The 25,045-nt window shown below is 32.8% G+C and overlaps 2 protein-coding genes and 1 long non-coding RNA gene across 3 annotated transcripts; all 3 read right to left on the reverse strand.

The window, feature by feature from the left end:
• Positions 1–1,888: 1,888 nt before the first annotated feature.
• Positions 1,889–9,877, reverse strand: LOC135849947 (uridine-cytidine kinase-like 1). Its single transcript, XM_065370612.1, has 11 exons — positions 9,374–9,877; positions 9,148–9,275; positions 8,919–9,080; positions 8,727–8,833; positions 8,450–8,623; positions 7,659–7,730; positions 6,937–7,188; positions 3,139–3,348; positions 2,856–3,041; positions 2,602–2,767; positions 1,889–2,528 (listed from the first exon to the last, which is right to left on the reverse strand). The coding sequence occupies exons 1-11, from the start codon at positions 9,424–9,426 to the stop codon at positions 2,383–2,385; spliced, it is 1,656 nt and encodes a 551-aa protein (XP_065226684.1). The 5' UTR covers positions 9,427–9,877; the 3' UTR covers positions 1,889–2,382.
• Positions 9,878–13,099: 3,222 nt separating this feature from the next.
• LOC135849948 (acidic leucine-rich nuclear phosphoprotein 32 family member A-like) lies at positions 13,100–19,491 on the reverse strand. The gene is made up of 8 exons (XM_065370613.1): positions 19,306–19,491; positions 17,678–17,821; positions 17,461–17,580; positions 17,272–17,384; positions 17,117–17,208; positions 16,911–17,041; positions 14,147–14,255; positions 13,100–14,060 (listed from the first exon to the last, which is right to left on the reverse strand). Exons 1-8 carry the CDS (start codon positions 19,351–19,353, stop codon positions 14,005–14,007), a joined length of 813 nt encoding a protein of 270 aa, XP_065226685.1. The 5' UTR covers positions 19,354–19,491; the 3' UTR covers positions 13,100–14,004.
• A 1,807-nt stretch (positions 19,492–21,298) lies between these two features.
• On the reverse strand, positions 21,299–23,588 carry LOC135849949 (uncharacterized). Its single transcript, XR_010559629.1, has 6 exons — positions 23,392–23,588; positions 23,144–23,277; positions 22,914–23,055; positions 22,613–22,811; positions 22,367–22,526; positions 21,299–22,081 (listed from the first exon to the last, which is right to left on the reverse strand). It is a non-coding gene; the product is annotated as an uncharacterized LOC135849949 (long non-coding RNA).
• Between the last annotated feature and the right edge of the window lie 1,457 nt (positions 23,589–25,045).

The following is a 25,045-nucleotide window of genomic DNA, read 5'->3' on the forward strand; positions in this document are numbered from 1 at the left end:
TCAAAAACTCAAAAAGTAACTTTTTTCAAATATTATCCAAAACTCAAAACTCTTACTTTTTCCAAAAATTATTAAAAATTTTGCTTTTTTCTTGAAAATTGCAAAAACTTGTCGTTCTTTTTTTATGATTGCAAAAAATTCTGCTTCCTGCTTAAATTGTCAACAATTTTAGTGTTTTCAAAAATTGGCAAAAAATTTTGCATTTTAGGAAAAAGGCTAAAAATTGTCGTTTTTTTGCAAACAATTTTCTAAAAGTAACTTTTTTCAAAAATTAACCCAAACTTGCTTTTTTTTTACAAAAATTGCCATTTTTTTGCCAATGTTAGCCAAAAAGTTTTGCTTTTTGCTATAGGTAATTCTCAAAGATTTGTTTTTTTGACATGAATTCTCACTTTTTATCAAAAATTGCTCAAGTCTAATTTTTTTTAAAAAGTTACTCAGAAGTCAGAAGCCTATCCTTTTTGCTCAAAATTTCCAAAAACGACCCGTTTCTTGACTTTTTGCTAAAATTGTCAATGTATTGTTTTTACAAAAAATTCTTCAAAATCTTGGCTTTCTAAAAATTGATTTTTGCATTTTTTGGTAAAAAATGTTAAAAAGTTGCTTTCTTTTGTATTTACTAAAAACAGCTTAAAGTTGCCATTTCTTGACAAAAAATGTCAAAAAATAACTTTCTTTTAAACATCAATCAAAATTCTCGCTTTTTTCACAAAAATTGCAAAAAAGTGTCGTTTTTTGCCAAAGATTGCCAAGAAGTTTTGTTTTTTTCTATAATTATCAGTCTTGTTTTTTTGACTAAAATGCTCACTTTTTATTAAAAATTGCTAGTCTAATTTTTTTTCAACAGTCACTCAAAAGTTTTTCATTTTTGCCCAAAATTCTCAAAAACGATAATTTTTTTAAATTTTTGCTAAAATTTTCAAAGTGTTGTTTTTCATGAAATATTGTTTTAAAAAATCTTGTTTTTCCAAAAAAAAAGACAAACATTATTGCATTTTCTAAAAACAGCTAAAAATTGTCGTTTTTTTGCAAACAATTTCAAAACGATACATTTTTTTAAAAAATTGTTCAAAATTTTGCTTTATTTGACAACGATTTCGTAAAAGTGTCATTTTTTGCCAATAAATGCCAAAAAAATACTGCTTTTTGTACTAAAATTCTCAAAATCTTGCTTTTTGTCAAAAATTGACAAAAATAAAAAATCTACTGGATTCTCCAGTGGGTTTCAAAAAGTTGCTAGGGGCTTCAAAACGACTTGAAATCCGCCTGCAGTCGACTTCATAGCGTATAGAAATTAGTTTATAAAATAAATTTCGGCTTCCCAACTGCATTTGAAGAAATTTTGTGGTAATTTCAAGTTTCAAAAATATGCTGGAGACTCCACAGCTGTTCAAAACGGGTTGAGACCGTTTCCAATCAATTTGGCAGGTCGAAAATAGGGCATATCCCAAATTTCAGCTTTCTAGGTCAATTTGGTAAAATTTTGATATTTTTTCTCATTTTTGGCATAAATTTTGATTTTTAAAAATTTACCAAAAATCGAAAAATGCAATTTAGCACTTGAAATTTTAGCTGGTGATAAATGTTGCATGCTCTTTCGACCTAGTTTTGTTCAGTTCAAAAAATTTCGTGCGATTCTCAAGTTGGAAAGCAAAATCTGCGATGTAGGAGCATGTTTAAGGCTGGAGAGAGTAAGAGCAGACTAAGAGTAGGAGTAGATGGAATGCTCAGAAGAGTTGGAGCAAAGTAGGGCAAGAGCAGTTATGGGGGGGGGGGGTCCGATACTCTCGCAGCCCTGAAGAACATTGGAGAAAAAAGGATCGTCTCCGTCTATATCTGTGTAATTTGCTGATATCCTGAAAACGATAAATTCGAATAACTCAGTATCATTGGTAGCAAAATACCATTTATTAATTCAACACACAAACAATACTGAAAAATTTTCAACTAATCTTAAATAATTACACAGTTTCATCGTACATCACATTTACACGGCACATATGTATTATTACCACATCACATCACGCTCAAACACACACAAAAAAACACACAACAGAATAGACGAAGGTTGAAGAAAGAAAAACACTCGCGAGAAAAAAAATGCGATCAAGGAAGAACAATGAAATGTAGCACAAACAACTGCCAAATGCTCACAAATTTATAATACAGTTTTAAAATTGAAACGTAAAATTCACTGTTGTTTTTTTTCAGGTAACTAAAGTTTCAGTTGCATTCCAACGGCGACCTTAAATTGAAATATTATGTTAAAAAAAAAAAAAGTTGCGTATTTTCTGTGTACCTACTAACAAAACAAAACTGACGATATACAACATTTTTTTTTGCGGCCGTGCACAATAATAACTTGGGTTCGAGTTGAAGGATTCAGAACGATTCCGGTTCAGTACCAAAATACCTATCGCCGAAGTTACCGATACCTGGCAATACGTAGAATTTCTCGTTTACTTCCGGGTCTACAGCTGTTGTAACTATTCTGACTTGAGGGAAAGCGTACGCGATTGTGTGAACGCCTGTGTTGAAATTTTATCAAAATTAATACAGATGAAAATTTACTCAACGACGAAGGACCAGTTTTTTGCTTACCAGATTCAGCCATTAAAAGAGACACTATCAGAATATTCTCTTCGGGAACATCGTGATCGAGTAAAACGCGAATGGCCATCATAGCAGCGGCACCGGTAGCGACAGTTGCATCCATCAGGATCACCATGTAGTCTTTTATATCCTTAGGTAGTCGTAGATAGTACAGCTGAAAATCAATTTTGATAGGAATAATTGTATTTATAGTGATAAGAGGGCAGAAAGACGTGAGATGAGTTAGGCTGTTCAATTTTTACCTCCGGTTCACCGGTAACTCGATTCGTTTGGATTAATATCTTCCCGATACGAGTATCTTTACACACATCACAGAATGCTTGTTCCATCGTTTCACCGGCTCGTAATATCGATACACCGCAGATCTTATCCACCGTGCATCTCTTGCCTCGGTACGGTACACCTTGCGGAGTTTCAACCATCACATCCTAAACCCAAATTTATATAGAAATTAAAATAGGTAATTCTCATTAACGTAGCAATTTGTTTTCGTTGGAGTGAATTCCTCGATTGTTTTCTGCTTACTTTGAACGGTAACAAAGATAGCGCGTATTCGATAACCAGTCTCATCAAGCGTTGAGAATAAAATACGAATTCATCACGAGGCGTATCCTTATTCCTAATGAAAGTATGCAAACCTTTGATTTGAGGTGTCACGGTTAATATGTACAATGAGCCGGGTAATGGTTGACCTTTATTTAGCATCGCCAACGATTCTCGAAGTGCGAATCCGCGCTGAAACAGAATATAAAACCTGCGTCAGCATTTTAACTTGGCAACATGAATAGTATACTATTTGAACATTTTGAACTAATTAAACGCTGCGTGTTGCATTTTCACACGAAAAAACGAATACCATAACGAGGCCTGCACCGTTACTCCGTTTCAATTAAATCATACGTCATGAATTTTTTCTCAAACGACGTTTTTCTGTTTCAGCCTTCTATGGTAATTAATTATTCTTAGTCCGGAACATTCCGAGGAACATTTTGAAGCAAATTTGTCAAAAAAAAGTTGGCCTCATTAACAAAATGGCGACCATTTTGATGGACAGGTCAGCCGAAATTGCAGATTTTTCTTTCCGACATAGGACTCGCAAGAAATTTTTTGAACTGGACAGAGCTGGATCGAAAAGGCATGCCAAAATTTCAAGTGCTAAAGTGCATTTTTTAATTTTTGGTAAATTTTTGAAAATCAAATTCAGGTTAAAAATGAGGGGAAAAATGAAAATTTCACCAAATTGACCTAGAAAGCTGAAATTTGGAATATTCCATATTTTCGACCTGCCAAATCGATTAGAAACTGTTTCAAACCGCTTCGAGCAGCTCTGGAGCCCCCAGCAGATTTTTGAAACTTATTCAACAAAATTTCTTCAAATAATGTTTTTTTTCCAAAAATCATCAAAAATTTTGCTTTTTTCTTGAAAATGTCAAAAACGGGTCGTTTTTTGCCAATGATTGCTAAAAATTTCTGCTTCCTGCTAAAATTGTCAACAATTCTTGTGTTTTCACAAATTGGCAAAAAATGTTGTTTTTCAGCAAAATGGCTAAAAAATGTCCTTTATGCAAAAAGATTCCAAAAAGTAACCATTTTTCAAAAAATTCCAAAAAATGACTTGAAAAAAATTCCTAAAAGTAACCTTTTTTAAAGTGACTATTTTTTTAAAAATTTAAAAACTAAGTAAGTAACTTTTTTCAAAAAATTTTAAAAATTGACTTTTTTTAAAAAAATTATTCAAAACTCTCGTTGTTTTGACAAAAATTTTCACTTTTTATTAAAAATTGCTAAAGTCTAATGTTTTTTTCAAGTCACTCAAAAGTCTTTTCTTCTTGCTCAAAATTTCCAAAAATGATCAGTTTTATGGCTTTTTGCTAAAACTTTCAGTGTCGTTTTTCACAAAAAATTGTCAAAAGTCTTGTCTTTCCAAAAATTGGCAAAAATCTGTAAAATTTCTAAAAACAGCTTGAAATTGTCGGTTTTTGGGAAATAATTTCAAAAAGAATTTTTTTTAAAACAATATCCAAACCTTTTGATTTTTTCCAAAACTTGCAAAAAAGTGTCTTTTTTTGCCAATGATTCCGAAAAAGTTCTGCTTTTTGCTAAAATTATCAATATTTTTTTTTGACAAAAATTCTCACTTTTTATTAAAAATAGCTATAACTTAGGACTCAATTTTTAAAAAATCGTGCAGAAGTTTTTTTTGCCCAAAATTTTTAAAAACAATCTGCTTTTTTGATTTTTGCTAAATTTTCAAAGGGGTGTTTCTCATAAAAAATTGTCAAAAAATATTGATTTTTCAAAAATTGTCAAAAAATATTGATTTTTCAAGAATTGTCAAAAAGTACTGATTTTTTCAAAAATTGACAAACATTTTTGCATTTTCTAAAAACAGCTAAAAGATGTCGTTTTTTGCAAAAAAATTCAAAAAGTTACTTTTTTTTAAAAATTATTTATCCAAAACTCAAATTTCTTGCTTTTCGTTTTTTTCTGGAAAATTGCAAAAACTTATTGTTTTTTGCCAATGATTGCAAAAAAATCTGCTTCGTGTTAAAATTGTCAACAATTTTTGTGTTTTCAAAAAGTGGCAAATAATTTTACTCTTTAGTAAACTGGCTAAAAATTGTCGTTTTTTTGCAAAAAAATTCCAAAAAGTAACTTTTTTTCAAAAATTAACCAAAACTCGCCACTTTTTACAAAAGTTGTCAGTTTTTTCCAATGATAGCCAAAAAGTTTTGCTTTTTGCTACAATTGTCAAAGTCTTGTTTTTTTGACATAAATTCTCACTTTTTATTAAAAATTGCTCAAGTCTAATTTTTTTTTTCCAAGTTACTCAGAAGCCTCTCCTTTTTGCTCAAAATTTCCGAAAACGATCAGTTTCTTGACTTTATGCAAAAATTTGTTTTTCACAAAAAATTGTTGAAAATCTTGCCATTCTAAAAATTTACAAAAATGTTTGTATTTTCTAAAAACAGCTAAAAGTTGTTTTTTGGTAAACAAATTTTAAGAAGTAACTTTCTTCCAAACATTATCCAAAACTCTCAATTTGTTCACAAAAATGGCAAAAAAGTGTCGATTTTTGCTAATTGTCAAAAAAATTGATTTTTCAAAAATTGACAAAAAATTTTGCATTTTACTAAAAATACCTTAAAGTTGCCATTTCTTGGCAAAAAATTTCAAAAAGTAACTTTCTTTCAAGCATTATCCAAAATCCTCGCTTATTTTACAAAAATTGCAAAAAAGTGTCGGTTTTTGCCAATGATTGCCAAAAAGTTTTGCTTTTTGCTATAAAATTATCAGTCTTGTTTTTTTGACAAAAATGCTCACTTTTTATTAAAAAATTGCTGAAGTTTAATTTTTTTCAAAAGTCACTCAAAAGTCTCTCCTTTTTTCCTAAAATTCCCAAAAACGATCATTTTTTTTTTGAATTTTGCTTAAATTTTCAAAGTGTTGTTTTTCATGAAAAACTGTTAAAAAATCTTGCTTTTCCAAAAAATAGACAAAATTTTTAGCATTTTCTAAAAATTGTGGTTTTTTGCAAACAATTTCAAAACGGTTCATTTTAAAATTCTCAAAATCTTGCTAAAAATCTAGTGGAGGTTCCAGCAGTTTTCAAAAAGTCTTTGGAGGCTCCAAAACGACCCGAAAATTGAAATCCATCCGCAGTTGACTTCATAGCGTATTGAAATTAGTTTACAGAATAAATTTCGGCTTTCCAACAGTGTTTTTGATAAAATTTTGCTGAAATTTCAAGATTCAAAAATTTTCTAGAAATTCCAGAACGGCTCAAAACGAGTCGAAACTGTTTCCAACCGATTTGGCGGGTCGAAAATATGGTATATCTCAAAATTCAGCTTTCTAGGTCAATTTGGTAAAATTTCGAATTTTTTCTCTATCTTTTTTTGGCATAAATTTGATTTTCAAAAATTCACCAAAAATCGAAAAATGCACTCTAGTACTTGAAATTTTGGCTAATGATGAATTTTTGCATGCTCTTTCGATCTAGTTTTGTCCAGTTCAAAAAATTTCTTGCGAGTCTTATGTTGGAAAGCAAAATTGGCGATTTCGGCTGACCTGTCAATCAAAATGGTCGCCATTTTGTTAATAAAGCCAACTTTTTTGTTGGCAATTTTGCAATAAAATGTTCCTTGGGATGTGGTGCCCTTTAAGCAAAAAATTGTATCAGATGATCGGAGTGAGAGGGGGGGGGTTCAAGCTCCCCAAGCATTGACATTTTATGGCACCATTTAGCTTAATATGCTCTCGATAACCAATAATAATTATAGAAAGGTACATTGAAATACTAAATTCAGCGAATCAAATCACCTGTTGCAATTGAGAGTGTACATGTTGAACAATCAAATGAATAGCTACAGTATTTTCGCCACCTCTAGGCACGATGATATCGGCGTGCGCCATGCCCGGAGCGATATAATGTAAAAATGCCGGTCTCACGAACCGAATGTATTGTTTAAGTACGCCATTTAAGTCTCTTCCACGTTGGATAATGTCGCGTTTCATTCGTCTGGCCAATCGTACATCCGCATCGGTATCCACAAATATCTTCATATCCAGCATCTTGACAAAAATTAATCAAAATTACACAACAAAATTCGCTTCGAGAAACGAGCTATCGAAAATTATAATAAGATTATATTAGTACGTTTTTTTTAGTACCTCATCGTAGGGTAATTATTTTAAACTCGATAATTAAAAACAACATACTTTTCAATTTTAAACATATCTTTTCGATGGCTGATCATGGTTTAAGTACCTCAGCGATGCGATAACCTCTTTCCCTATCCGTATATTTATCAATCGTATACATGCATCGTTTTGTACGTACAATTTTCAATTCGTGTAAATATCTACCTGAGATTTTCCATCAAGACGATTTTCGTGGAAATGGAAATCGACCAAGTAGGTACATCAAAGAGACCAAGAATAGGTAATTGCTGACTCAACGAAACGTAGGTAAGGTACAATCTAAATCACAATCTCGCTTCACAGGTTACTAGCAACGATTAAAATACAAAATTAAATCTCACCTTCACTACTTCTGAATTATGAAAAGCTAAAATTCCTTCGAATACGACCACGTTAGCGCCGTACATTGTTTTCTGTAACAATCGAAATAATTCATCGTTACATAACGTTTTATTTATCAACAATAAAAATAACGTAGAAAAACATTCGGTTTACGATGGCGGTGTGAACAAAAAGTTGAACTATTTCTCAAATTCATAATTACATAGTAATATATCGATCGATTCTATTAGCTGTATATTTTTCCACTCGCAAACGTTTGTTATGATGGAATAGGTTCAATTGTTTCGAGATTAGAAAGTTCAAATTTCGTACTAGTTTCGCTAAATCGATAACCGAAATATGAATGAACTAGCGTACCTCTATCTCTTCATAGTAAATTTACGAGAACAATCATCAAGTTGATCAATAAACAGTCGAATAAGCTCAAAGTAAAGTAAGGTAACGTACGCGGATGCTGTTATCGCGATTGTTTTTGCATCAATGACCTCAACTAATCGATAACTCGTACAATTGTAGTCGCGCGATAGGCGAGATCGTTATCGAATTTTATCGGTAACATTGCTCGTTACAATGTATTTGTATCGATTTCTAAAATATTTCAATTGATTTTTTTCTTTAAGACGTTGTCAATGGAGGAAATACAGAAGGTAATCGTCGCAGCACGCGACTGAGTTCATCTATGGTGCCCTTGAATCACGCGAACGTTATCGAAAATCTAATCGATACGATTACAGAATACCTTTTCGAATATTTAGCTAATACGAATGATACAATTCCGAATAAATCTTACAGTTCTGGCTTCGCGTTTATGGGTGACGAAATTGTAAATAGGAACATCGACTTTTTTGCCTTCTTTCAAACGCTGCAGCGTAGAAATTAATAAATCAAAATCGAAAGCATCCGGATGATCGAAGTTATACTCGCATCGTCGACATAATTCCACCTCTTCTTCGCTCGTAATACCCTGGAACAACCCAAGTGTGTTATTTTCACCGTACAAATGTTACAACGACGAGCGAAATCAGTAAGCTACCGTTAGTATTACTGAGAGAAAACTAGAAACCAACTTTGTAAAAAGAATCTAAGCTTAACAAAGTCACCCAAGGGACGTCTAATTCTTCGATGATTAGTCGAGCTACCGTAGTTTTACCAGATGCACTGCCACCACAAATGCCTGTGAGAAATAAGGCAGAATGGGACGTTAGTAAAATTAAACGAGGGCAGGTTAAATTCGAATAGCCATTATCTATTATAGTCACCTATTACGAAAGGTTCTACTTGTTGACCAGCGGTATTGTACCATGGTGGACGACCAGCTGTGTAAATAGTTCGTTTCTGCGATGTCAATACAGATTCGGAGACGGTTTTCTTTATAGACTGGTTCGGTACAGCTATCTTTTGCCTGCTGCTTCCCCTAGAACCTGGAATGAAGAAAGCTGTGTTTTTACTCCGATTGCAAAGTAGATCTTATTTTTTATTTGTTTTTACTTGATTTAGGCGACAGTGGTCGAACAGAAAGATCGGCTTCGTCGATACCATTTTTCTCATCTGCATCTTCGCCTTCTTCTAATATATCGTGATCGTTGAGGATAGCGTTTTCTCGATCATTACAATCACTGGATAAAAAAACGACACAAGAGATGGAATTTTTAGTACATACAACGTGTTACAAACAATTTTCAACATTTTACATCAACGATGAAAATACTTTTACCTTTCGGAACTGGCGGAGCTCGGTGGATCGATTAATTTGATTTTTGCTGCCATTAAAAATGAATTTATCTAGGTTGATATTTTTCTTAGTAGATGGCACAATTATTACTTATTCTAGATCACAGCATAATAATTATGAGATGAAATCACGTAGAATAAAGAAACGTTAATCCAGCAAGGAGAAAATTGACCGCAAGTTTGGCAACGAATACAGACAGAGTGATGAATGAATGATGGTATCAATTTCTTTCGGATTTTCAAAAGCACAAAATCAGCAACTTATATTTAGGTAGTGTTCGACTATTCATGTATGGCAAACTCAATACGATTCACACGACGCTAATTATGAAACAAACGAACAAGTACAGAAAAAAATTTAAGCATGGAACTTGCCAAACTTGAAACTTTCAAAAGTTCGAACCCCGAAAACTTCACTTTTTCACTACGCACTTCCGAACTTCCGATGAAAGTTTTGTTGTTCTCCTTTCTTTTTTTCTGTACCACCCCTCTTACCCCCTTGACTTGTGGTTGATTGGGGGATTGGGGATGAAAAAAAAAACAAAACTGCAATTGTATTCGTTTCAGTTTCGGTTTCCACTTTCCGTGACGTAAGACGGACTCAACCGAACGGCGAACAGGAACAGCAATTTTTTTTAACCGGAAAAAGGAGAAGGAGGGGGTACGTTCCGACTTCGGAAATGTTCGGATGCGTTCGGAATATTTTCGGAACTGATGCCGGTAAGGGCGGTAAGCACGATTTCTTGTTAATTTTCGAGGAAACGTGTTTGAGAAACGATGAAGATGTTCTTTTTTAAAATTTTGAATAAGTACCTTATCTCACAAGGGAACCTCTTGAGGTGTCACACTCCGATTAGAACGGGACTGCGATTTTTGGAAAGAGCATAGTCTAAAACCCTCATTTCATTATCAAATTTTCAGCTGACCAAGTTCATTTATCGATTTTTGGCGAATTTTTGAAAATTCAAAATTGACTGTTTTTAGCGATTTATGTTTTTTTTTTTTTTTAAATTACGTACTTTATTAATCACCCAAATCCAAATTTCACCATTTCCAGCCATTCTGGAGCCTCCAGCGCGATTTTTCAATTTTTCCAGAATTTTTAATTTGCTCCAGTAGGCGTGAATATTCAGTTGGGCAGCTAAAAATCGAGTTGTACTCGACATGTTTAACGAGTTTATTCATATTTGACCGGATTTTGAGTGTGACACCTCAAGAGTGGTTTTTTGAGGTGTCACTCTCGCTCCAAAACGGCTGGAAATAGTAGAATTTGCACTCCGGGGGTTAGTTTTGGACAAAATACAGCGATTCGCGTGAATTTCAAAAATTTCCACACAAACCGGCATCTTTCGATTTTTTGGATTTTTTAATTTTGGAAAAGCTGGTCAAAAAGCCACTTTTGAGGAGTCACTATCAAAATCCGCTCAAATGTGGATAAACTTGTTAAACAGGTCGAGTGTAGTTAATATACAACTCGATTTTTAGCTGCCCAACTTCATATTCACGCCTTCTGGAGCAAATTCAAAATTCTGGAGAAATTGAAAAATCGCGCTGGAGGCTCCAGAATGGCTGGAAATGGTGAAATTTGGATTTGGGTAATTAATATTAGTTTTAGGACTTATTTTGACCATTTTTATTGACCAAGTATGTACTCTTTTTTAAAAAAGCATAAATCGCCAAAAACAGTCAATTTTGATTTTTCAAAAATTCGCCAAAAATCGAAAAATGAACTTGGGCAGCTGAAAATTTGGTTTTGGGGATTTTAGACTATGCTCTTTTCAAAAATCGCAGCCCCGTTCAAATCGGAGTGTGACACTTCAAGAAGTTCCCTTGTAAGATGATGTTATTTCTATAATTTCCTGTTTTTCTGAATTTTTTTCTTTTCAATCATCTTCAATTCTTAAGTTAGTTGTAGAATTAAGAATTCTGTTGCATCAGTGTGAACTTTTTTATTGAGATATGGCTACCAATTTGTCAATAAATCTTATGAATTTTTGCTTGTTGATTTCTATTAACCTGTTGGTATATTCTTGACCCTTAAAATCGATGTAAGTAACTTTACTTAGTAACTAAAAAAGCAAGAAAAAGTAACCAAAAAGTTGAACAAAAAATTTTAATGCAAAAAAAAGTAGCGACAAAAAACTTCAATGCATTTTAGATTACAAAAAAAAAAACAAAACAAAACGGAAATTTCGATAGCAGTTTTTTCATAAAACATCAAAATTCGAATAAAAACCATTTTTGAAAAAAAAAATTGGCAAAAGCTCAAAACAGATAATAAAATTATTAACATTTCGAAAGTATTCACTACTCGTAGATCTAAATGCAAAAAGAATAAAGCATGAAAAAAATATTGGATTCCGGAAACGTAATCGAAAAATGTGTTACACTGCTGATAAAATTGCAAAATTGAAAGAAAAGGGGGAAGCCTTTTGATACAGGGAGGAACAAATTTTAATCTTTTATTCAAAATCATTTCAAAAAATCAAACACAAAAATACCAATTGTAAAATAGCAGAAATGTTAACATGAGCGAGGATTTGATGAAAAAAAAATTATTCGAATGTTGAGAAATAATAAATAATAACTTGTAGAAAAAAATCCATAAATCAGAATTATTTTAAAACGGGAAACTTATTAAAATCAACAGTACACGGCGGCGGGGAAGGAGGGAAATTGCAATCCAAATTTAGAAAAAAAATTGATTTGTGAAAATCATTTTAAAAATTCGAATACAAAAAATGTACCTTGCTTCAAAAAGAAAAAACATCCTCCATCAAAACTGTCAAAAATTGACACGATTCGAATAAAAAAATGAAAAAAAGATGACAAAATTATTGAAATTGAGAGAAAATGATCAAAACAAGAAGCAGAGCAAAGATCAACATCTGGAGAGAAAAAAAATAGTCAAAAAATAAAGTCGGAAAACTTCTTTGTGATCTTCTTCTAATCAAAAGCATAAGTCCCTAAGAATAAAACTCAAGAGCGAAATTCAAAATGAACCAAAAAACAGAGTTTTGTCAAAATTTGAAAAGTTGAAGAAAATCACGAGGTTCAAAAATTATTCAGTTCAGCAATAATCATTAAGAATTCAGAACAGAAAACTGACGAGAATTAAAATTAGGCATCAATTCGGAAATTAATCAAAAATTTTTCGAGAAAAATCATCGAAAAATTTCTAGCAAAACTCAAGAAAATTGAAAAGAGAAAAATAATTCGAGCTTGAAAAAAAATTGTTCAAAGAGAGAGGAAATCCGGAAGACTTTCCCTCAAAACTGGAAGGGAAGAGGAAAAAAAAGAGGGATTAACGAATGAAAGATATATAAAGATGCAGAAAAATCCATCACAAAAGACGAAGTTTAAAAAAAAAGACAAAGTCATCGAATCTTGAAGAAGCTTCCCCTCCCTTCACGAAAAAAATATCAAAATTTAAAGGAAATCGTGATTTTTGGAAGAAGAAAAATCACAATTCCACAAAAATGTGAACAAAAAAAATCACTTGTTTTTTTACAGCACAAACTCAAAACAAAAACTGTTGAAATAAAAAAAATGTGGCCAAAATTTAGGCAAAAAAATGACCACAATTTTAGAACAAAATTATAGAGTTGTGAAAATTCAAAGTTGAAAAAGTCTGTCAAAACTGGAGAAAAATTCGCCGACAAGAAGAATTCAAGATAAAAACACATTAGAAAAATTAATAGTCGAGTACTTCTTAAAACATTGGATTTTTTATTGGTTCGTTTAATGTTGCAAATTTGTACAAAGATGATACATAAATTAATTTCCGTAAAACAAAATAATAAAAACATTAACCTAAAGCTTTTAATTACTCAATCATTCAAGTTTTCAAAACCAGACTGGACCTTACACACAATACATTAAAAACGATGGAATTTAAATAAAAATGAGATATTAACAAAATTTATACGTATCAACAATGGTGATTACGAGAATCTAATATATAAAAAAAAATGATGCACCACGATCGACTACTTCTCAACGTCTTGTGGTTCATACAGAGTTTTTTAAATCGAATTTTTTTATGACAAATTACATCAATGATTAAAAATCGCCTTTAAAAAAAAATTACACCTCCACAACAGAACAATTTTGGTTTAGTCAGGAACATTTAATAATAGAAAAAAAATAAATAAATAAATTATAATTGAAGTAAACAAATAAACAATATACATTTAAAAACACTCGTAACAAAACTGCGAAATTTAATTAACAAATTTAACAAAATTCAAATGATGTGCAACGTATTATATTATTCAATCTACTACTTAATCGTATTGCAGCTATAATAATAAATTGTTCTTCGTTAGAAAAAAAATGTCTAAAAAATTTCAACGTTGAATTACGTACATTTAGTTAATTCGTGTTTGAGGAATGAGGAGCTTGCCAAAAAAAAATGGATGATGGAAAACCGAGAACACAGTTCAAACGATGTAAATGCCATAAAATTACTGAGACCAGCATTCAAAGTGTTCATGCGATTGTCTGAATATCTATCTATTATGATATAAATAACGTAATTGTTTTAATTAAAATTAAATTTAAATCCTTAATCGATAAAAATTTTAACATAAAACCTAAATCCTAATTAGTACATTATTCTCCTTCGTCTTCATCATCGTGTTTTCTTTTTTTACCGCGCACTACGCTTTCTATAAAACAAAATTCGAATATTATTGTAGTTGGAAAATTAATGTTTGATAACTCGAATGATTTTTATAAAAACGAAGTAGGTTACCTTCTTTTTCATCTTCGCCTTCGTTTTCGCTTTCTTCTTCTTCTTCAACTCCATCGTCATCGTCTTCACCATCTCCTTCTACATCGTAATCGTCTCCTTCGCTTTCCTCCTGAAATCAACATCGAGTCGTATAAGTATTTGAAGAAATTTCAATATAATTGGGAAACCCGCTTGAGGATCTATTGCACCCCCCCCCCAACCGTCGATCCTCTGGGACAATTTTTTTTTAAAGGGGGAGTCCTGAGGAACATTTCTAGCACTTGTACTAAAAAAAAAGTGGCCTTACTAAAGGTCAGCCGAAATCGCAGATTTTGCGTTCCGACTTAGAACTTGCACAAAATTTTTCAAACTGTACATCGGTAGGTCGAAAGATCAAACAAAAATTTATCACTTGTCAAAATTTTAAGAGCTAAAGTGCTTTTTTCGATTTTTGGTGAGTTTTCAAAAATCAATCAAATTTTAGCCAAAATGTAAGAAAAAAAATCAAAATTTTACCAAATTGACCAAGAAAGCTGAAATTTGGGATACACCCTATTTTTGACATTCCAAATGGATTGGAAACTGTTTCCAACAGTTTTGAGCAGTTCTGGAGCCTCCAGCAGATTTTTGAAACTCGAAATTTCTACAAGGAAAGCCGAAATTTACTCTGCAAACTAATTTCAATACTCTACGAAGTCAACTGTAGGGGGATTTCAAGTCGTTTTGGAGCATCCAGCGATTTTTTGAAAATTACTGGAACCTCCAGTAGATTTTAGAAACTTCGAATTTCCTAAAAATTTCATCAAACGGAGATGGAAAGTCATAATTCATTCTGCAAACTAATTTCAATACGCTACGAAGTCGTCTGCTGGTGGATTTCATGTCGTTTTGCAGCCTCCAGCGACTTGTTGAGAGATCATACGGTGTTTTTTTGGAAAATTGAAATTCCCAAAAAGTAGCTGGAAGTTTCAAAATCATTAAAAAGCATTTGAAACCACCATGTAGTCGACTTCATATCGTATTGAAATTAGTTTGCGAAGTAAATTTCAGTTTTCCATCTTCATTTTATGAAATTTTGTGAAAATTCAAAGTTTCAAAAATCAACTGGAGGCTCCAATAATTTTCAAAAAGTCCCTGGAGGCTCGAAAATGATTTGAACCCATCTGAAGTCGTCTTCAGAGGGTGTTAAAATTGGAGTGTAGAGTAAATTTCAGCTTTCCATCTCCATTTGATGAAATTTTGTGAAAATTTAAAGTTTCAAAAATCTACTGGAGGCTCCAGTAATTTTCAAAAAGTCGCCCAAGGCTCCAAAACGACTTGAAATTTATCTGCAGTACTTAGTAGCGAATTTAAATTAGTTTGCAGAATACATTTCAGCTTTCCAACTCCATTTTGATGAAATTTTGTGGGAATTTCGAGTTTCAAAAATCTACTGGAGGCTCCAGAACTGCTCAAAACGGTTTGAAACAGTTTTCAATCGATTTGGCATGTCGAAAATAGGGTGTATCCCAAATTATAGCTTTTTTGGTCAATTTGGTAAAATTTTGATTTTTCCCCTTATTTTTGGCCTAAATTTGATTTTCAAAAATTCACCAAAAATCGAAAAACGCACTTTAGCACTTAAAATTTTGACAGGTGATAAATTTTTGCTTGATTTTTTGACCTACCGTTGTACAGTTTGAAAAATTTCGTGCAAGACCTACGTTGGAACGCAAAATCTGTGATTTCGGCTGACCTGTCAATCAAAATGGCCGCCATTTCAACACCCTCTGAAGACGACTTCAGGTGGGTTCAAATCAGTTTGGAGCCTCCAGCGACTTTTTGAAAATTACTGGAGCAAATGGAGTTGGCCAGCTGAAATTTTCTTCGCAAACTAATTTCAATACGATATGGATTTGACTACATGGTAGTTTCAAATGGTTTTGAAGCTTCCAGCTACTTTTTGGAAATTTCAATTTTCCAAAAAACGCCATACGACCTTTCAAAAAGTCGCTGGAGGCTCCAAAACGACTTGAAATCCACCAGCAATCGACTTCGTAGCGTATTGAAATTAGTTTGCAGAACGAATTTCGACTTTCTATCTCCGTTTGATGAAATGTTGAGGAAATTTCAAGTTTCAAAAATCTGCTGGAGGTTCCAGTAATTTTCAAAAAATCGCCGGAGGCTCCAAAACAACTTGAAATTTACCTGCAGTACTTCGTACCGCATTGAAATTAGTTTGCAGAGTAAAGTTCGGCTATACAACTTCAGTTTTGATGAAATTTTGTGGAAATTTCGAGTTTCAAAAATCTGCTGGAGGCTCCAGAACTGCTCAAAACGGTTTGAAACAGTTTCCAATCGATTTGGCATGTCGAAAATAGGGTGTATCTCAAATTTCAGCTTTCTTGGTCAATTTGGTAAAATTTTTATTTTTCCCCCTCATTTTTGGCCTTAACTTGATTTTCAAAAATTCACCAAAAATCGAAAAAAGCACTTTAGCACTTGAAATTTTGACAGGAGATGAATTTTTGCTCGATCATTCGATCTACCTTTGAACAGTTTGAAAAATTTTGTGCAAGTCCTACGTTGGAACGCTTGGCTGACCTGTCAATCAAAATGGCCGCCATTTTGTAATTAGGGCCACTTTTTTTTTTTAGTACAAGGGCTAGAAATTTTCCTATGTTCCTTAGGACTCTCCCTTTCAGAAAAAAATCTGTCCCGGAGGATAAAGGGGGGGGTGGTACAATAGATCCTTAAACGGGCTCCACGACTAATAATTATTACGTCATTCGATGATCCAACTTACATCTAAGTTTTCTTTGTAAACACTTTCAAGACCTAAATCATCTTCGTCTTCTTCTTCGGCTTCCTCGCCATCATCGCCATCATCTTCTTCGTCAGCTCCTTCCTCATCACCATCTTCGTCGTCATCATCATCTATCCCAAAAAAAAACACATAATTAACTAATAATCCAACAAGCCTAATACTCGATTTAGCTGCAATAATCGTACCATCTTCTCCATCGAAGCTCACTTCTTCGCCATTACCATTAATTTCCTCTTCGTCGACTTCACTGTCGTCAGATTCTTGATTAGCGTTATACCTACAGCAAAAATACAATTAATACAGATCATACGAACGTAAACAGCGAAAAAAATACACTTACCCATCGACAATTTTCAATTGTGGAATAAGATTGAACAATTTTTCTCTGTAGTTTTCAATGGAAGCAGCTTCGTTACTGCAGATTTCCAAGATTTTCAAATTTTTACATTCTTTCTGTAAGCGAATTATTCGTGATTAGACCAGATTTCGAGTATATTTTATTCAGAATGCTATAGGCCAATATACTTACAAGTGGTTCCAGCGATTCCAAATCTTTAATTTTATTACCGCTTAAATTAAGGTAGTTTAACTTGGGGCTTGACTGAAGAACACTTAATCCATTCGAAATCCTATTTTTGCTCAATTCCAACTAGATACAAAATAAACGAACGAATGATTTAGACAAAAAACGTTACACAATACTCGAGTATTGATCGAGTTCGAGTCTCTATCGTTCGATACGTTACCTTTTTAAGATTCGGTAATTTAGGGAATCCTTTGAGACTGGTGAGACCAACATTTGACAAGCTGAGGGTTTCTAGATTGACGAATTCATCGGTTAATCCGACGATATTAGGACTCCGGCAATTATCCAAGCAAAGCTCGGTAATCTGTAACGAAAAAAAAAACAAAAAACAGGTGTTATTCAAAGTAGGTACTCGTACGTAGGCGAATAAGGAGAAAAAAAAATCAATAAAATAATACAGCTCTCAAATTCAATAACAATATTTTCTACGAGGCATATTATTCAACAGTGAATTATCCAGAAGATATATTTAGCTTAGCAAAATGTTGATCGTTAAACTCGTGAACTTGAACTTGAAATCTCGAGGCTAGTGTGCCATATCCAAAAAAGCGTATCGGTTCGGCGACCTACAAAATTGGGCCAAAGAATGGGGAAAAACTCTTCGGTTATGGCTGTCGAAAGCCTCGAAAGGATATCAAGACCAACGCAATGAACGGCGAAAACCGGCGTAAAATTCATGTACCATTTACTTCATCCTCCCACCACCAACAATGGAGTAAAAAACTACGTACGGTTCGATTCACCAGTCAGAAAAGCCAAGTTTTACAGAGTGAAAAATTTATATATAAAAAAACAACACTGATTACACATTCTCTAGCCTAAAAAAAAACCATCCAAGGTAGACCTAGAGCCAGACCGCTGATAAACAGTTTAGCCATTAAAGAGGCGAAACGATGGTCTGCAACACTGTCATGTTGTCGCGTTCTTTGAAATGTTTTACCTTTAAAATTAACCTCATGACACGCGCCATTGTTTATATAATTATCAACAATACGAAGCTGCCACAGAGGTGCTGATATTTACTATATATTCGGTACAGATCCAACGACATCTCGATTATCGAAGACACTCTGTACAATTAATTAAAAATGGCTGCTTTTCGACCATTACCCATATTAATCAATTGACTTTTCTACTACGACAACAATGTATTTTCACTCGTAGTCCATATCAGTTGGGACAATATTTCAGCAAAATTTAGGCGAACTTGATCGATGACCGAACTATTCGAAGACACCATTCAGGCTCGTAATGATCATCTTCAATAACCTAGAGTTATCTCAATTATAAAAATGTTGCGCCAATTTAATGACAGGTGATTTGTTTGTAATCAATACACAAGTAACGTGCTCGTATAAAACACTGTATCGAACCGTATAACATCGAACCTAACATATATCCAATTACTAGACTCCATTCGTAGCCTCTAATATGACTTAAAAAATACTAAAATTTCGAACCGAAACAATACCGAGTACTTCCTATATACTACGTAATTATCACATGGAAACGAGTATAATAATAAAGCATGTAAATAGAAAAGTAAACCGAACACAAGACGTACTTAAACTTCAGCTACATTCGAATTGACCAAACACTAACTATACTCTCGTACATTAATCGATTATCAACTCGTACACCTTAGTTAAGATTAATTAATCACTAGATAACTATTCCTTATTAATATACAATTAACCCGTGAATTTTGTCGAAGAAAAACCTCCTCAACAGCATGAAACTGGCGATATTTTTTCGTCATTTAAGAATATTTACAACATGTTTACTTACTTCTTTGGCGTCTCTTCCTCGTTTCTCTAATTCGATACGTTTCTCCATAGTTAAAATAGTAATAAATAAGTTATAATTATTAAAAACACGATGCAAATTACAGATAAACAAAAAAACTACACTCGATCGGCATGAGAGTTAACACGCAGCGACGAATTGACACAATTTAGGGGAAAGGGGAACACGAACCGTACAGAATGTATTGTAGTGTTCTTTACGGTTCGCGTTATTCTTTAAGAGGGGGTTAGACGACCGTATTGAACAATCGTTGGCGCGAACTAGCTACGAATTCGAATCGACCAATCAGCGTGCGAGGATTTACCATCAGCGTATTTAAAATAGACCAATTACCGAGTTTCCGTTTCTAGTGATTATTTATTTGAAATATGCGGAAATCGGTTTTATTATTGGGTGAATTTTTTTATACGGAGAGATGTATTTTTTTTTTTTAATAAATAAAAATATACGATGGTTTTATTTTATGAAATTAAAAATTTATCGGATTGTATTTTCAACGAAGAGACGCGAGCGAAAATAATTACGAAAGTGAGAACGACAGGGTGTTGATTCGGCGACCATCTTATATTTGGTAATACTGATCAATAAATAAGAATTTCCAAAAGTATCGACGGCGTTTTGTTTGGTTTGATGTTAATTTTTTCTAGAAATATTTTCAAACCATGTTTGAATAATATGACTAGTCATTTTGGTGTAATTGTTTTAATTATTTAGTTAAACCGGTGTGGTGGGATAACGGCGAAATGTCCTCTTAATTGATATCAGTGTAACCATGGTGGAAATTTTTACGAATAAAATGATTATTTACCTGTAATAAAATGAATTTATTACATAATATGTAGTTGTATTTTCGATGTATGTATTTACATTATGTATGGAGCGAAAAAATTCGCTGACTTATTTTTGAACTAACTTGTTACGTCAATGATTCGATAATTTTAACGTAAAACTCTGATTAATCGTTAATGAAACGGTTTCAGCAAAATAGATTATTGAGGTTGGCGTTTTTATCAATGGCAAAATACCTATCTGTTTATTTTACGCGAGTGATCCGTTAGCCTAGCTATAGCTATGTTTTTTAAAATCAATAAGTACGCCAATTCTAGAAAATCTGGCTTTGAACGTTTTTCAAGGGTCATATTTACAGTTACAGACGTTACTTGCTTGGCTAAGTAAGGATTTTTAAAGTTAATTTTTCAGTGATCATGATTGAATTTTTAAAAGTGGATTTATCATTAAATTGAGAGATTGGATTCTAAAGTATTCATATACATATTAGGTACCTATTTTAAAAAAATTGAAATTTTAATTCGTTAGCTAAAAAAATTGAAAAGAAATCCGCTGTTTATAAATATCGTCTTAAATCTTATTTTAAAACACTTTTTAGATTCTAACCACAAACTTAGGGCTACAAAATCTTTAAAGTCTTCTCTCTTTTAGTAAATTTAGTAAACTGAAAAATACATTTTCAAAAGCTACTACCCTAGCAGATTATAGTGGAATTCAAAATAATCTGAAAATATGTGTAAAAAAAATCAAACTTATTTTGTTTTACTGGTTGTGTTTTACAAAATTGTCTGTCAAATCGAATGTGTTTTTTTTGTTTGTAAAGTGTTGAGTGTTTTTCAGCTGGTGAGATAAAATATCGAGTACTCAGGTAGGTACTCTTAAAAAAATGTTGTCTTAAATATTTCGGTTGGTCACAGTGAATAACAATAACGATGCGTGATTGGTTGTTGGATTGTGGTGATGAAATTCCATCAATCATAAGCATCTAGTTCACGTTGCCAACCTACATTCTCAATAAAAAAAACTTCATTTTTGGAGTATTCGATATACATATTTTCTGTGCACCCTGTAGCTCAATATGTTTTTACCTATCCAAGTAGAGAGCAATGATCGGATAAATACCATTTGTGCTTCTTCAACGATAATCGATCATTTTCAACTTCCTATTCAACTATCAGGAAGTCACAAAAAAAAATCAATTTATCTAAAAAACACAAAATACTTTATTAGAAAATTTCAAAATTTATAACGTGATACGTCTTGATACTTTCAATGAAATTTTGAATTGAAAGAACATAAAAATAAACAGAAAAACATACTTTTAGGTATACATAAGTACTAGCAGAGCATAAAATAGAAAAATTTCACTGTATATGGCAGTAGCCATAACTTTTCAATATCAAACAATACTTCCTTAGAAAAAAAAAAAAAAAAAAGACTGTCGAGAGCCGATGCGAACCCATGACAGATATCATGTTGGATCCCATTCTAAAGCAGAAGCTATTTTTAGGTTTTTGAGGGAGGGGGGGTGGTGTAGACTGAAAATTTGATAATTTTTCTAATAGAAATTTCCACCTTGATTCCGAAAAAAAAGAATACAAGCCCGAGCGCAGCGAGGGCAAAAGTTTTCGAAAATTTGTGTTTCAAGAAATAAAAAATGTTTTTCTTTCATCACAGGCTCTTTAGAAAAAAAAAAAAAAAAAAAAAGGATACAGTTACAGAAAATTTACGGATCATAATCTTCACTTTTCAGATATCCAAATATATATTTTGTCAATACTTTTTTCATTTTACAATTTACTTTCTGAAATTCCGTATGAATGGTTTCAAATTTCATTCGTAATATTGCGAGCCTAGAATTTCGAATATAATACAATTGATCAGAAGCTGTTTTGAATCGATGGAAACTTCTCATACGTTGTTCTGTAATTCACTTTCATCGTTGCTCGGTTTCGTGCATCATGTTCAACTGAAAACAGAAAAACGATAAAAATGAAGTAAATTTGAAGCCTAATTTCTAATCAACGATGAACAATATTATTGATAAATATAAGTATCAGAGATGTTTTCACTCTTTTAAGAAGTTACAAGTTTTTCGTAATTAAAATATTAGTCATATTTCTGTATATGTAGGTAATTCCTTATTAGTACTTTCAACTTTCATGTTGTTTGAACAACACTTCAGCCTAATAGTAAAATATCATACTTATGAAAATGTTTACGAATTGTCGGGACAACAAAGCTTGTTTCTCACCGATCTCTTTTTAGTATAATCCAACTAAATTCATAGGCGCGAGTCGATCGTGTCCCAGAAATCAAAAGTTGAAAATCTTCGGTTGATACTGCTAGTCAACGATTCTCGAAAGTAGGCCTCAGTTTCTGACACTCTCGATAGTATTCTTCTTCCACATAAACTGAAACATTTTTTCAAGGTACATATGTATAAGAGAAAACATTCATATCGAACTAAAAAAAAGTGATTGAAATGCAACGAACTCACTATCAGTGTTGTTGTTGGTGAAATTATGATATTTTATTGTAACACTTTCAGTAGTTCGGTGTGTCGAACTTGAACATATTAGTTTTTCTCAAATTAGGTTTCATATTCGCTTCATTCTATTTCTGATTAAGGGCAGATATTTCCAAGTGCGAAGATTTCAACGCAAATTCATTATAATGACGATGTTTCTAAATGAGAGCTGTTCGTTAAGTATAAGGAACAAAATATTCAATTAGTAAAACAACTCACAATGCACATACCTATTTATACATACATAGGAACCGAAAATTCCAATACTCACTATTTTCTACGTCTGAATTCCCACTTTTCATAGTTTATCAATATCTGATATTTATTCTCTAAAAGTAGTCTAGAAACAGGAACTTCTAAATACACGTTTATTTCTTCACAACACTGCTCCATATTATAATTCGCCATCTTTGCTAAATACAGAAAATACCACCACAATGAGTGAAGTGAAAAGTTGAAAAATTAAAGAAAGATATAATATTAAGATAAGTTCAAGTTTACTTTGCAGAGGCATTTTTTCGAACTGAGGAATCAACGTTGCTTTCTTAATCTAAGTTTGATCTATCATTACCCAGCTATACCGAAACCAATTATCTCTGATAAGTTGATGAAATTTCTGGAACCTTTAGCTTCTCCTGTGAAATTAAATAATAAGTAATGAAAATTGTAGTGTTAAACATAAATACATGTAAAACAAGAAAAGATTAAAATAAACATTTCGAGACAGTTTCCTCTGGCAAGCAACATACCATAAGCTGAGAAAACTCTTCGAGTTCACGTATGTAGTACGTGATTGCAAATCATTTATGTGCCTACATTGTGTAAGTCAAAATTCAACACTTGCCGAAAAAATATTTAAATTTCCAATTCCAATGGAAAATGAATGAAGAGAAAATCTTTCATTCCATATAATTTTTCATTTGTTTTTATTTTTACTGATAACTGTTATCACTCCTCGTCCCTTGCATGTTTATGTCAACCAGTGCTGGTAATAGAGGAAATATTTGAGAAGTGACTACAAAAATGAAAAATTTTTGAAAAAAAAACAGCTGATTTGCAACTGTTTTGTTACTTTTGTTGAGTAATTCTGAATGGCAATCTTAAATTTTAAAATTTTCATTTGAAAAACAGAAAAACTAATAGATAAGTGACTAAGTATTAAAGAAAAATAATATATGTAATAATTATTTATAATTAATAACAATGATAAGTTTTTGTTTTATTAAAGCAAAACCAGTTCAAGATTTCAAAAAAATGTATTTACGATTTATGGTACCTACAGAGTTGGCGCGATTCCAGGAGCTTGAGAATCGGATTCCAAATGGTGTGATTCCACAAAATTTTGAGTCCCGATTCCGCTCATCAGATTCGCCAGATATAGGAATCCGAATCCGAATCGTAATTTTCGATTCCGATTCCTTTCGCGACTCCGATTCAGATTCCACTCACGACTCATCTTAGGATCCTCTCACAACTCCAACCAGATTCCTCTCACGACTCCAGCCAGATTCCCATCACAACTCCTTAAATTTCATAAAAATGAAGCATTGAAGATGAAATGAACATTCTAACAAACATTAGTAAATAAATATAAAGGCTCGCCGGTGTTATTTTTTTTGTAGGAGTGGGGGGGTGAGGCGTGGGGAGGGGGCAATTCTAAATTTTTCGTACATTATTGTGTAATATGTCGATTGATATGAATTTTTCGAACATTATTGTGTAATATGTCTAATAATATGTTTTCGAAATCGTAGAATCCGAATTTGGAGTAATTTTTTTTGTAGGAGTGGAGACTGGAGGGTGAGGCGTGGGGAAAGGGAAAATTTCAAATTTCTCCTACATTATCCTTATCGTGTTATATGTCGAATAATATATTTTCGAGGTCGTAGAATTCGAATCCGGAGTCATTTTTTATGGTGAAGGTGGAAGGTGAGTCGTAGGTTCGCATGGGTGGGGCCCTCTCCCCAAATGGTGATACTTGAATAGCACTCGACCCTAAAAACTAGCTCAAGATTCGAATTCTGCGACCTTGAACACATATCAACCAACATGTTACACAATATTATAGGCAAAATTTGAAATTTCTCCTCTCCTCTTGCCTCGCCTCATACCCCTGCGAAAAAATAACCCCAGATTCGAATTGTACGACCTCAAAAACATATCAATCAACATATTACACATTAATATAGGCAAAATTTGTAATTTACTCTCTCTCCCCTTGACTCACCTCCCACCCCTACAAAAAAAAATATCTCCAGATTCGAGTTCTACGACCTAGAAAATATATTATTCGACATATAACACGATAATGTAGGAGAAATTTGAAATTTTCCCTTTCCCCACGCCTCACCCCCCACTCCTACAAAAAAAATTACTCCAAATTCGGATTCTACGATTTCGAAA

This window comes from Planococcus citri, chromosome 1 (assembly GCF_950023065.1).
Source record: "Planococcus citri chromosome 1, ihPlaCitr1.1, whole genome shotgun sequence".
In the NCBI taxonomy this organism is placed as follows: domain Eukaryota; kingdom Metazoa; phylum Arthropoda; class Insecta; order Hemiptera; family Pseudococcidae; genus Planococcus; species Planococcus citri.

Coding starts and splice junctions, on each gene's coding strand:
- LOC135849947 (XM_065370612.1), bottom strand. CDS start 9,426: ATGGCAGCAAAAATCAAATTAATCGATCCACCGAGCTCCGCCAGTTCC. Junction 8,834..8,918: donor AGTAGAACCTTTCGTAATAG/GTGACTATAATA, acceptor TATTTCTCACAG/GCATTTGTGGTGGCAGTGCA. Junction 7,189..7,658: donor ATAATTCAGAAGTAGTGAAG/GTGAGATTTAAT, acceptor ATTTTTGTCAAG/ATGCTGGATATGAAGATATT.
- LOC135849948 (XM_065370613.1), bottom strand. CDS start 19,353: ATGGAGAAACGTATCGAATTAGAGAAACGAGGAAGAGACGCCAAAGAA. Junction 17,822..19,305: donor GAGGAAGAGACGCCAAAGAA/GTAAGTAAACAT, acceptor TTTTCGTTACAG/ATTACCGAGCTTTGCTTGGA. Junction 17,042..17,116: donor GAGCTTCGATGGAGAAGATG/GTACGATTATTG, acceptor TTTTTGGGATAG/ATGATGATGACGACGAAGAT.